At 39.0% G+C, this 10732-nt stretch overlaps 1 protein-coding gene across 2 annotated transcripts; it reads right to left on the bottom strand.

Annotated features, from left to right (window-relative positions):
* Positions 1 to 990: 990 nt before the first annotated feature.
* Positions 991 to 9886, bottom strand: btr01 (bloodthirsty-related gene family, member 1). 2 transcript variants are annotated; one of them, XM_053619458.1, is made up of 8 exons: positions 9400 to 9886; positions 6996 to 7738; positions 6818 to 6913; positions 5261 to 5494; positions 3800 to 3947; positions 2559 to 2600; positions 2323 to 2349; positions 991 to 1751 (listed from the first exon to the last, which is right to left on the bottom strand). In XM_053619458.1, the coding sequence occupies exons 2-8, from the start codon at positions 7659 to 7661 to the stop codon at positions 1207 to 1209; spliced, it is 1758 nt and encodes a 585-aa protein (XP_053475433.1). In that variant the 5' UTR covers positions 7662 to 7738; positions 9400 to 9886; the 3' UTR covers positions 991 to 1206. The 2 variants fall into 2 exon arrangements, with proteins under 2 accessions (XP_053475433.1, XP_053475435.1); XM_053619460.1 differs by having other exon boundaries at positions 6996 to 7649.
* Between the last annotated feature and the right edge of the window lie 846 nt (positions 9887 to 10732).

The following is a 10732-nucleotide window of genomic DNA, read 5'->3' as shown; positions in this document are numbered from 1 at the left end:
AGATATTCAGTCTGTGCAGGATTTCACAGGATTTTTGTCTGCGTTGAGGCCAAAAACGCTTGATTTTGCTGCAGCTTTTTTCCAAATCTGAGATGCAACTTGTGGCGTTTTTGGTGATTTTTTTGCAGAAAATTACTCGAATTGGTGAGACCTGAGCACCCAGAGCAGTATCAGCAAGTATTAAAAATGAGTGCAAGGTGACGTGAATTACGCACACACAAAGGTAGCTGTGAGCATGGAGCTCAGAAACAGTCACACATGGGAGAGCACTTCAGTCCTGCGAGCACTGAGCACAGAGACACGCCCACTTCCTTTCCTCTGCATGCAAATTCATGCCGACACCATAACATCTTAAACATTAAACTCAGCATGAGGAGTTCATCGCTAGCAGCACACGCCGGCTAGATGAGAAAAAATATCTACACACAACACACGGTGGTTGAAAATAACTGCTCTTCGCTAGGTTGTTCTTGACGATCCGCCACTATCGTTTATTAAAAACGAAGGATTCTGACGCAGCGTAAAGAATAAAAACGCACTTTACACACAGTTGTACAGAAACGCTTTCTGAACTGAAACAAAACCCACTCTTCTCCACTGCAGCCTCACTCCATTCAAGCTAACTAATATAGCTAGCTAGCTAATAGATTGCTGCAGGAATGAGTCCTAACACTCGGGAATGAGTTAGCATTTTAGCACTTCCGGTTCCATCGTCCCAAAGTCAATGGGTTTATTGAATGGGTTTTTGGATAAATACCTGAAATAATGTCTGTAGTAAACACAAGCTCAACATTTTTTCATGTATTTTATTCTATGACATAAATTACATCAGTAATACCCTACTCGTGATTTCTTTTAAGTTGTGTGTATTGAAAAGGACGGTTGCTAATATGTGGCTAAATGGCACTTCAGAGGCTGTCGGGGAAATTAAACATCATCACGCCTCTACTACAGCCTTGCTGTGTTTATACTCGTTTATACTATTTTCCGTAATAATCCAAAAGCCAATGGAAAAATCCTATTAGCTTTTTGTCGAGGGAACCAGGGTGATGCTAACTTCTGGGTTGGCCTACAAAAATTCCTCATCCCTGCAGCAGTCTATACGCTTCATTTAAAATCAACTCGCAGCTCATTTCACTATCACTATCATTATAGACGATTACGCTTGCAAATTGTAAAAGATTAAAATGTGTTGATCAGCGCTTTTCACTCAGACAGAATGATGGGACAAATGACAAGAGGAGCCTCGTTTTTCCCGGATTTGTTGGTGCAAGGACTGAAGCACGGATATAAGGTTTCAGTAAAGAAATAGACATTTGTGAAAATAAGTGCCATGGTGTCAGCGTTATAAAAAGACACTTGTCCTTTTTCATAGTCAATGAAAATCCCAACCTTCTGAGGTTTGGGGTTTAGGTAAATGGGCATCGACGGATTGGCACGGAAGGCGTATTCATGCTGGTCTCGTAGACTCAGGAGCCAGTAGCCGTTAGTCGGACTGATCGAGATCTTCCCCTTGCGTTTGATCGAGCGATTGACCACACCCAGGTCCCAGTCCGTCTTCTCACCCACGTGGACCTCCCAGTAATGGCGGCCTGAGCTGAAGCCTTGGCAGCCGAGCACACAGACCACGCGGTCGAAGCGTTCAGGCACGTCCATCACGGCCTGATAGTGGTCAGTGCAGTACACCTGCTTACAGTCCTCAGAGATCATCAGTCTAGGGTGAGCAGAGTCTCGGTCCAGAGTAACGTCCACTGAGAGAGGAGCAATGTCCGTGGTTAGAGGTTTACTATGTAAGGAATAAAACACTACGGGGAGTGCTGTTATAGAAAAATAATCCACAGTGGGCTAGCGTGATATGGCCTGATGTGAACTTTCCTATAACAGCAAGTCCTGAAGTGTTTTATTCCTTTTATACAACAGGTACAATTTGTAATTTATTAATGAGCAGAAAAACTTTGAATCTCTGAAGTAAAACTGTTCAGTTCATTTTAACAAGCAAGTCGATAGCGGCTGAAATTTGGACATAAATCTCATAATTAATGAAACTGAGTGGATTGAACTCTGCACATTCTCAATGGAAGCTCGTCTAAAGTATTTTGTTCAAATCACAGTCTAGTAACTAAACGTGACAAGTTTTTTTAAAAATGTTTTAAATCTTCTTTCTTTTTAAAAAATAAATAAATAAATAAATAAATAAATAAATAAATAAATAAAATACAGGAGCGTCCATAAGGGGGCAGCGGAGTTCAAATGTGAAGGTTTCATCAGGTGGAGCTGAAATTTGTACAAAGTGACAAAGAAGAATTGAGGGAAAAAACTCACATGCATAGTCCTGTATTTTACAAAGTCCTACAAGTGAAAGCACACACACACACACACACACACACGAGAAAAAGAGAGAGGAAGAGAGAGAGATTAAAATAATATGTACTAAAAGTGATCTCTCATGGTGCTGCAAAGTTTATAAAATTATTGCGTGCATTCAGAAAAGAAAATTTCATCACCAAGATTTCTGCTTCTACTCCAAATTAATGAAAAGAAAAACAGATTAAACTCACGTGGTTGTTGTTTTACAGGTGATTCCATCGCTGAATGTAAACCTGTAAAACACACACATACACACACACACACACACACACACACTTTTAGGCTGAATCCTTACAGATACATCAGTGTTCCCCAAAACCCACTAATGTGTTTTTAAAGGTAAAAGATTCGCAATAAACATCCGTAAGATGTAGTCTTGATGGTACCATCCCAGTGACATGGGAAAGTACAGTTTGATCCCTTTTTTCAAACAAAAAACTGTATATTTCAGGCACTAAATCAAGGCAAAGCATTTATAGTTAATTAAAGACCAAACACTCTGACGTCCCAGTGATGGACTGTGTTCATTAACCTGCCTTAACTGTGCAGGATAAATCTTTATTCATATTAATATTAATATTAATGGAGCTGTATTCGGTTTGATTACATTGTTTTGTCAGCAGCACAGCTGTTAAATCAGCTCTTATTCCCCTCGACTCCTGACTGCATTCTCACACACTGTAAAACATCTGGTTCTTTATGTCTTAATCCTGTTTGTGACTGTAAGACTAGGAGAAGAATTTCAACTATGAGCTGTATTTCCATGCACACAGACGGAATGTAGACGCATGATGGCACAGTGGCGGCATACGAGTGCAAGGATTTTTATTATTTAAAAAACCCCTGACATCTAGAGTGTTTTTGTAAAGCGGATTTATACAGCGGATGTCAGCGTTAATCTAATAAACCATACAAGTCTTCATAGTCAGGGTTCCCTATAAAAAACAAAAACAAAAAAAAAACATCCCCTTACAGAAAACTTCACCATATCAACGATTACACACACTTTCCAACCCGTTTATGTGGAGTGGCTGCCATACAAGTCCAGTGAATGAGCTGTTACTCAATAAGGTAATAGAATGGTATAGGTGTTACTCAATAAACAATAAGGTAATAGAATGAGTACATTCATATAAACCTTCAATACCTTCTGACCAATCAGAAATCAGCTGCTTATAGTTTCAAATTTGTCACTGTAGAAATATCACCGAGCTGAACGAGTCAGTTTTATTTCAAAGACAAAGAGAGTCAATTTGATTGGCCGTGCCTCAACCACACTTCATGATAATATAATACTTCTAACCCCGCCCCTTTTTACAATCTATGATACAATACTAATTTACAATATGTAATATCGAGACCATGTATCTCAGTGATATTATGGTGATATTTTTTCCCTGATGATGGAATTAGTGGAGCGGTGTGTGTTTACAGCTCTGCGGCAGCTTCCTCAGCTGGTCCTGGACTTTCTCCATCATTTCAGTGACGTTTTTCAGAACCACTCCGGCCGTGGGGTCGGCGCTCAAAGTCACTTCTGTCCAGCTCTTCATCGGAGGAACCGCAGAGAGGGACGGATACGTCTGCGAGGAGAGAGTGAGAAAGAAAGATGGACTGATGTTGTATATTGTACATTGTCTCTGAATTTTGAGGGAAGGAGATGTTGGTGATGTTTATAGAAGGATAATACAAAAAAAAAAAAAAAAAACATTAACTAGTCGCAGCAACAGCTTATTAAAAAAAAACAACATCAACTTCAATAACATGCAATTACTTATTTTCAGCATTTGAAAGCAAGGAAATACAACTTTACACTCAGTGAAAAATCCCAGAATCTATGAACATGCATAAATATGCAAATTACAAACCTCCTGCTTTCCTTAATAAACTAGCTCACATTAGTAAAGCAAGTAACATGGGTTAGCTAGTTATCTTAGCACACAGGTCAGCACAGAAGTTTCCCAGACGTGACAGATTGGTCTGTTTTGTGGCGTCACTAACTTTTTCGTCCATCATCTTTGTACAGAATGTTTTTAGAAGTGGTTTTTTTCTTTTTCTTTTGACACATATGAGGGGATGGACTGGTTAATTACAGGGTAACGACTGTGAATGCTGTCCATGGCTGTTTTTCAGTTCCATGTGGTGTGACAGATGAACAAAAGAAACTAATTTACAGTTACGGCAAGCAACAGAACCATTTTCTCCTGACGTAAAGGTATTAAAACGGTTATTCAAATTCTGACTCATTACATTACAGTCTTATTCAAGTGGGCAAGAACGAGACAAGTGAGTCATATGGACTTTATCTGAAATGGAAACTACATCAAGAAGAAGAAGAAGAAACTCATCACTGGATGTAGTTAATTTTCTGAACTATGAATGAGGGAGAACAAACTTAATAAAATTATAGATTATCATGTCGTCAAAAGCAAAAAAAAAGAAGACATCTTAGCATGTGTAAATATCTTGATTTTAGACTGTTTTCTATTATTAAAATATTAAAATAGTTTTAATATATTTAACTAATAACGATACCTAATATACAACAACCAATTAAAAGCATAAAATACATTAGTCTTGTTCTTTTGGCAGATAATTTTGAGGGTTAAATTAATAAAAAATATTAGGAAATAGATTAATTTCTGCATAAATTACTGATATGATGGATACAGACTATAATTCCAGAGATACCCCAGTAGAGAGTACACTACACACCTCCAAATAGAAAACTAATTCCACCTGAATAGGGCTTTTATAACGTTAGTGACAGCACTAATGATCATTTAAATATATACATATATACAATTTATATATATATATATATATATATATATATATATATATATATTTACATTTGCACTAGTAATATGATCATGATGATGGTTGTTGTTCTGACCTTGAAGAAGCTGAAGTAGTCGTTGGACTGACAGAGCTGAGACAGCGTGCTGATCCTCTTCCTCAGTTCGGTGATCTCCAGCTGAAGGTCCCGGATGAGGGCCTGTGAGCGAAGTTCTGCAGCAGCACGGCCCATCTCCACTACCTCCAACACCTCGGCCTGAGATCTCTCCAAGGAACCGATCAAGGCACGGAACATGCTCACCGTGATCTCCGCCTCCTGCTGTGCGTTTTCCTGAAGACAGAAACAGATGACGTTTTTCCAGTGGTGAGGTGTTGGTGCTGCTTCAGGGATAACCACTCAGCCTAGAACTGTTAATGGTTCTGCAGTTGGTGCTTTTGGGGAAACCCTTCAAGGTTCTCTGTAGACCCTACAACAATATTTTATTTATTAGAGTGCTCCCTACCAAGAACCTTTAATTGTCCAAAGAATCCTTAAAGCCTTTTCTTCTAAGAGTGTACATAATCAGATGCGGGCGTTTCCTTAAACACTGCATAAAAGTAGAACATATTTTACCATCTAAAATCGAATCATTTGTAAAATATCACACAGCGTAATCAAAAACTGTGCTTAATTTGACAAATACATGTTTTTATTGGTTTTAGCTACTTATATTGAGTGTGTCGCATAGGATTAACCCAAGCATTAGCAACACTTTTACTATTTATTTGTTGTTGTTCTCTCCCCAAACCACTGATTTATGCTTGTTTATATTTGAAATATATATATATATATATATATATTTTTTTTTTTTTTTCAGCACAGCTCTTCAAAACAGTTTTTATGTTGGTTTTTATGCAGTTTGTTGGTCATAAAAATGTACTGTTGAACTGATTGGTCAGGAGGTGTTGATTAATTCTCTAGAACAGCGACTCTGACAGTAGTGCAGTTGCACATCACACATTTATTTACTATTAATGTGCTCGGTCCAATACGTTATCATTTCTATAGCAACAGCTCGTTCACAGCGGATGCTCCACAGAATAAATTAATTCCAAACACGTGTAATCACTGATCGGGTGAAGTTTTCTGTAAGGAGATGTTTATTTAAGGTGTAAGGAGTCTCCAGTGTCAGCACTGTGTAACAGTCAGAGATAAAGCTGTAACTCTAAATTTTCCACATCTTCAGACAGAGGAGTTTACACTTCTTTGTGATTTCTCGATTTTTCTGTATTATTAACTTCAAGAAAGAATAAAGAGAGGGAATAAAGAAAGGGAATAAAGAGAGGGAATAAAGAGAGGGTTGGTGACGGAATGACTGTTTACAGCTGCTATAACGTAAGTGACAACAGGAACAAACTCGTTTCATGACAATTACCCAACCTTAAATGTTGCTATAAATAGAGAAAAAGAGGTGTAGTCCTTAAATAAATAAAATATTCTAATCATTGGCAAGTTGCTGTGGTATAAAGCAATAAAACACTTGGGGCTGTTATAGAGTGGTGACAGTAACTCTGTTTTCTTGTAACAGCAAGATGTTTTATTCCTTACTTATTTCAATCCTGGAGCAAAACTATACATCAATATGTACAGAACGGATGGTGCTGAGATACATACTTGAATGTTAACAAGCGAAATTTGAATGTCCTCAATCTTCTTCTCTCTGGCCATGATTAAACTCTGCAACTCCGCCTCCATGATCCCCAACTGAGACTGAGCACAGAAACCGATCACAGTCAGAAATTGGCATTATTTACATTTATTAGTTAAACTATTGGTATATTCACACTCTCACCTTCTTCACGGTCATCTCCCGCCGGGCCGGCACCACCGAGTGGCCATGATGGTCGCCCTCGGCACACATCGCACAAACACACGTCTGGTCGTCCCTGCAGAACATATCCAGGCAAAGTCCGTGCTTGCTACACTGTGGTCTGCTTGCGCTCGCTGAACCGAAACCGCTGGCGCTGAACCTCCTCCTGCTGGCTTCATATGGAGGCGGTGGTGAAGATGGTGACGACTCTTCCAACAAATTCCCGCTGGACGATGTCCTATGAAACCTGCTCTTCATTTCCTTCAACAGTCCTCCGGGCAGCTCTCCAGGTCGAGGTGACCCGCTGATCTTTCGGTCCGAGATGCGAGGAGAGTGAGAGCTTGCAGCTTGGGTACTGGTGGAGATCTCAGGGCTTCCAGAGGTATCAGCCATGCGCTTGAACTGCTCTGTGATCTCCTTGAGGGTGTGATTGATGTGGAGCTCTGGGCGCTTGCGGAAGCTCTCCTTGCACAGCGGACAGATGCAGGCCTTGCCCTGGTTGTCCCAGTACGACGTGATGCAGGACAGGCAGAAGCTGTGGCCACATGGTGTGGATACGGGGTTGGTGAAGACGTCCAGGCAAATGGAGCAGGAGAACTGCTCCTCAGATAGGAAGTCCACAGGAATGGACATGGTCTGGATGGACATCAACGGAAGAGACTTGTTGAAACTTGATGTCTGTGAGGTTTTTTGGTTCTCTATCAGATTTTAGATGTCTAATATTGCTAAATCAAGGCAGATAACAGAACAGGGGTAGATCTTCAATAGTGCAGGCTGTTAAGGTTTTATTTAGAGTTTATTATTATGAAGATGAATTTACAGACACTCCTAAAGTGGACAAGATCCATCTTGTCTATACATGTTGAGCTCTCGTGGGTGCAGATGGAAACAGCAGCCTTTTCAGTGTAAAGTTCAACTCTAAATATACTTCAGTGAAAATTATCCAGAGATGTGCTTATAACTCGGTAATAAATAATATCACCACAATGCATGAATTCAGAAACAGTTAAGTGTCAAACACAAGCACAAACTCTGCTACTAGCAAGTTACATTTATTTATAAGATTTTACTGAAATGATCTTTTACTAAACTCTAGGCATGAAAAATTAATTTTCTGAGATAAAGATACGGTGGAACTGCTTTCTTTCATTAATCTGCATGAAGCGATGACTGGAAAGAGATTTGTTTTTACAGTAGCTGCACTGATGTCCAGATCCGCTGCCACGCTGAAGCTCACTGAAGACGAATGAATGAATGAATGAAGGAATTGTTGTCTCATTACTCAGTAGAGTTACAAAAAGTCATTGATGACGTTTCAGAAATTAACTTAAATTTTGCTGAATATTTGGAATTTCTGTTTTTAGCTCAAGCACACTCTGTGAAGACTTTTTTTATTCATTAATAATTGTCTAAAGTTTTTTAACTCAAGCAAAAAGAAAAGTGATGTATATAGAAAAATGATAGTATAGTGTTAATGCCTGTGTTGTTTTAATGTTGTGTGCAATGTTCAGGATGTGCCCACCTGTTGAAACCCTGCTGCCACCCCGCTGCCACCCCGCTGCCACCCCACTGCCACCCTATATCAAGATCCATAAAGCTTTACAGATCCATCACAATTCTGCCTGATTTTTCTTGTGACACAACATGGAGTAAGGCATTTCAAAAATTCCTTCACAGAGCATGCTTGTCCATCAACATCTCGACTGTGAATATTCTAAAAGTGGAATGAGACAAGAATCAAAAGAGCGCCGAACAATTAATAAAATTCTCTTTAAAAAAGAGAAAAGAAACATTCTGGCATATCTATTTTTGGTTTTCTGACGCACAAAGAAATAAAAATTTCAACCCAGTGAGCGTAAAAATATTCAAAAAAAAAAAAGAAGTTGTGCATGGGACGTCTAGATTGTTATAACTGGGAGCAGAGACGGCCTTAATGGCCATGTCCACATCAACAAAGTGCCACGATAATACACACACTGTGCTATAATTTCATGCTTCACCAATCAGACTTTGTACTTTTTATTTTCTTTGCTATATTTGAATAAATAATTGGGGAAATGTAGAAGCAGATGAAGACAAAGTGTGTTTCTACTCTGTTTACTGTGGAATGAAGCTAAACCTGCACCAGTCTGTGAAAACAAGTGTCTTAGACACAGATACACACACACACACACACACACACACACACACACACAGTCTGTAAAGGAAACGAGTGCAAAACTGATTTCAGATCAGTGCCTGAAGAAAAATTTCACCTCATGGATTTGAGTATAATAATAATACTAATAATAATAATAATAATAATAATAATAATAATTTAACAAACAAATACATGCTGATGTTTAATATTTGTTTTGATCGTTAGGAGTGGTCAGGATGAGCTTACCTTCACTGCTGCTCTGCTTCAGGGCTCTTTACACTCGTATACTGTCTACAATTAGAATTTTTTTCCTCCTTTTTTTGTCTTTTTTCCTTATTTTCTCTTTTCAGTTTCTCACAATTTAAGAAGTTACATGGAGGCTCGACTGTCGCTCTGACCCTTTCACACTCGTCCTTTTTCCTCTGCTGATGGCTAAAAAACTTTAGTAATGAACTCAGGAGGGAGGGTGCGACTGCATACCTCCACACACACACACACACACACACACACACACACACACACACACAAAAACATGAAGACACCTGATAACCAGTCCAACAGGTTATACAGGTATAACCATTCATAAATACTTTAAAAACACCCCTCTCCCTCTCTCTCTCCCTCTCTGTCTCTCTCTCACACTCTCTCTCCCTTTCTTTCTCTCTCTCTCTCTCTCCCTCTCTCCCTCTCTCTCTCTCTCTCTCCCTCTCTGTCTCTCTCTCACACTATCTCTCCCTTTCTCTCTCTCTCTCTCTCTCTCTCCCCCCCCCCTCTCTCTCGCTCATCTCTCCATCTGTTAGTTTTATAAATGTGTAAATGTTAGTAAATGAAGGTGAAACACACACACACACACACACACACACACACACACACACACAGAGTTTGTAATAGCTCCCAGCTGTTCTGGTGTTTTGTGTTTGTAGTATTAGAGATGAACAGTTACGTAATTGTAATTTGTTCCACTAATCGCATATTACTAATTTGATTGTGCGTGAACGAATTATTTCCCATTTGCACCCAGTTGCTGTGTCGTTGTTGATATGGTGAAGATTTAACATTTATGGAAGGAGTCTCCAGTGTCAGTGTTTTGTAGCAGTCAGTGATGACGCTGTAACTTCAGGACAGAGGAGTTCATGCTTTGTGGTTTCTGACACAAAATACACTCAAAACACAGGTTCAGTAAAAATACGAATATATCTCTAGATAATTGTTATTATTTTTGATATTTTATTCTCTGCATTAAACACTTTTGTTATTCGGTATATTCTGTATTCCTCAGACGAAATGTGATTATTTTTTATTTTTTACAAAAGTATTCCCTTACCTTACACAGTGTTTGATGTTGTTTTCAGTGGGAAATTATTATAATAATCTTAACGAATAGGACTGAAAAATGCACAATAAGGTCAAATCACATTAATTAAAATGCTACATGAATGTTATTGATGATATTAGAGGGGTTTTTTCCCCCCCAAAATCCATCACAATTCGGCTCAGATGAATTCTTCCTCTTCAGCTGCTGTGATGCCATGTCACATCTCCGTCATTAGATGTTTGTGTGAATGCAGTGGGCGAGGCA

The sequence above is a fragment of the Ictalurus furcatus genome, chromosome 29 (genome assembly GCF_023375685.1).
Source record: "Ictalurus furcatus strain D&B chromosome 29, Billie_1.0, whole genome shotgun sequence".
Lineage (NCBI taxonomy): Eukaryota > Metazoa > Chordata > Actinopteri > Siluriformes > Ictaluridae > Ictalurus > Ictalurus furcatus.
Note: the sequence above shows the minus strand (reverse complement) of the source record. Positions and strands in the feature narration are given on the sequence as shown.